At 25.6% G+C, this 2,898-nt stretch overlaps 1 protein-coding gene across 1 annotated transcript in view; it reads right to left on the bottom strand.

The window, feature by feature from the left end:
* The window catches only part of LOC107614220 (transcription factor bHLH137), a 6,377-nt gene extending 4,362 nt beyond the window's left edge, over window positions 1-2,015 (bottom strand). Inside the window, exons 1-5 of the mRNA XM_021108381.1 lie at window positions 1,479-2,015; window positions 789-998; window positions 498-563; window positions 289-357; window positions 87-173 (exon numbers count right to left, since the gene is read on the bottom strand). Of these exons, the coding sequence (XP_020964040.1) occupies window positions 87-173; window positions 289-357; window positions 498-563; window positions 789-998; window positions 1,479-1,877 (831 nt within the window). The 5' untranslated portion in view covers window positions 1,878-2,015. The remainder of the gene's footprint in view (window positions 1-86; window positions 174-288; window positions 358-497; window positions 564-788; window positions 999-1,478) is intronic.

The following is a 2,898-nucleotide window of genomic DNA, read 5'->3' as shown; positions in this document are numbered from 1 at the left end:
TAATACATAATTGAATAAATTAGTAAAACATTTTTTATACTGAATCAATATTAACAAATATATATATAAAATATGATTTTAATTACCTCAGGTCTAACCAAGAGAGTAGTGTCTAGATCTGTTGCCATGTCATAGAAAATAGGACTCACCGAAGCAAGCTTCAATGACAAGAACTGCACCAACATGTTTTAGGTTAATTACATATATTTAATTTTAGGAATTGTGTATGTATGTGTATTGAACAATTAAATTACAATAATGTTATATTATTTATTTATTTGTTTATACCTCTACTTGATTCTGTAAAGACTGAACATAATTGATTATTTCATCCAACATAAGGGCCTTCCCAGTCACCTATTTATAAAACAAAAAACAAATTATATAAGCTGTCACAATAACTTTGAAAGAACATCTAAGATAAAAATGTCTCAACCAACGACATAATTAACTAATTAGAGATAAATACTAAAAATAAATAAATAAATAAACCCTACCTTATCACAGCCTGGCACAAGCCGCTGTAACATCTTCATCCTTTCACTTATTTTCTCTCTTCTCACTTCAAAAAAAAAATATAATAATATTAAAAAAAATTTAAAACTATTTTATTTAATATTTATTAATTTTAACAACAATTAATAAATTTTAAATTAATAAAAAAATTTAGTTATTTTTAGTTTATTTTTTTTGTTATTAATAAATATTTTAAAAAATATATGAAAATTACTATAATGGGCAGGGGTATTATAGTAAATTCAGAAAGAAGGAGGGTAGTTAATTGTTACCCTTTCAGCAAGGCTGTGGCTATCAGTAGCTTGACCCCTTCTTGCTCTGACGTGGATATACCCTTTTGGTGGCTCCTCTTCTTCATTACTATCTTTTTTCTTATTATTATTATTATTATTATTATCTTTTGCTTTCTCATCTTCTTTATTCTTCACCACACCGCCACTATTATTATTGCTCTTCCTCATTCTCTTCCTTGTTGTTCCATCCTACAATAATAATAATAATAATAATAATAACAATAATCAACAAAATTGTTAAGTTATTAATAACATTAATCAATTTTACTTTTCATAGAGCATACTATAGGATATATTATAAGAAGTTAAAAACATGTAATATTAATCAACAATATCAAGAAAAAAATATAGAGACTACTTTATTCAACAAGTGTTTTCAAATTAAAAAAAAAAACACAAAAATAAGACGTCTTAGTATTTTTTTTCCCTATTCAACAACTGATTTTGAAAAAAAAAAAAACAAAAATAAGATAAAAAAATCAAATAAATTGCATTATGAAAAACTGAAAGAATATATTATTTTTTGAGACATATGTATTTCTGTCACGAAACAGTCATCAAATAAAATCGTTAAATTATTTCTATTATTTTATTTTTTGCGACGCTTTATTACAAAGCGCAACGCTAAAATTAAAACACAAAATTAGCATAAAATTAAAAAAAAAAAACCTTAGATTGGGGATTAGTAGTGATGGGAGAAGATCCATGTCTAGTTCTTCTCTTCCTCTCCATAGTAGTGACCTTTTGAGTAACTTGTTCACCAATTTCAAGCTTATCAACTACCATGGAAGATTGAGGACTAAGGTTGTTTCTTGTAGTGACAGAAACATTTGAAGGCTCATTGTCACTATTACTTATGAATGAAACCTTGTTGCAAGAGCTTATTTGATCAACACAGCTTATAGTATTATTATTGAAATCAGAGAACCCTTCTTCTTGATGATGATGATGTTGATGAAGAGTAGGAACACTAGTTGTTGTTGTTGTTGTGTTTAGGTTTTGGAAGAATGTAGAGTCAAGAGGAAGAAAATTAGGGTGATATTGGTATGAAGAAAAAGCAGCCATCATATAGTAGTAATTTGAAAAAAAATAATAAATGATGGTATGAAAATAAAAAAGTTTTTTTATGAGTTTATTTGTTATGTGAAAAGAAAGTGAGTGAAGAAAAGTCTGACAGAAAAATTGAGAGGGGGTGTGAAGCTATATATAAAGGATGTGTGAAGCTATATATAAAGGATGTGTGGGCGCATAATAATAATGAGAGGTTGGAAAATTTTGAAGTAGTAATGACAATAGTAAATTAGTGATGTTGACAGAATAAATTCTGAAAATTTTTTGTTTTTGAAATAGTAATATGAATGTTTTGCAAATGATTTAATTAACTATAAGTAAATTGATATTAAATTATACTATATTGAATTTATTCATGTTTAGATTATATCTTAAAAGATGGATTTATTTTTGATGTACTGATAGTATAACATAATCGTCTAATTCATTTTTTTATTTATGCGGTGAATATAAATTGTAATTATTTTTGTTGATGTGGTGTTATATATAAAATATTATATGTACGTATAAAATTATTTTATAACGTCAGTATACTAAAATTAATTTCTTATCTATAATTTTTTGGATATTATGATAGATTTTGTTTTCTTTTGAAATTTATTTTATTGGTGTTAAAATATTTCTATTACCATTTTGTGGTTTTCAAACTCCTCATCTTCTTATGTAGTGCATTTTGACTGGTCCACTATCATCAACTAACTCCATTTTCTTTTCTTTGTTTCTCTTCCAATTAAGTGATAATAATAATAATAATAATAATAATAATAGAAATAGGAGAAGGATTTTTTAGGTCTAAGAAATTAAGCAAATTCTCTCATTTGGTTACAAGAAAATGAGCCTTCTACTTAATTACTATATTGCCTAATTAAGCAAATAAGTAGTAGAGACTCTAGAAATGTTAGAACCAATAGTGTGATTAAAAGAAGAAGGTATTATTGGAAAAATAAACAATCTTAAAAAGAGTTTTATCTCTATATAATGAGTTAAAATATCAAGCCTATTTTATTTTATCCGCAAT

This window comes from Arachis ipaensis, chromosome B08, assembly GCF_000816755.2.
Source record: "Arachis ipaensis cultivar K30076 chromosome B08, Araip1.1, whole genome shotgun sequence".
Taxonomy (NCBI): domain Eukaryota; kingdom Viridiplantae; phylum Streptophyta; class Magnoliopsida; order Fabales; family Fabaceae; genus Arachis; species Arachis ipaensis.
The sequence above is the reverse complement of the archived record's forward strand: the minus strand, read 5'-3'. Positions and strand labels throughout refer to the sequence as shown.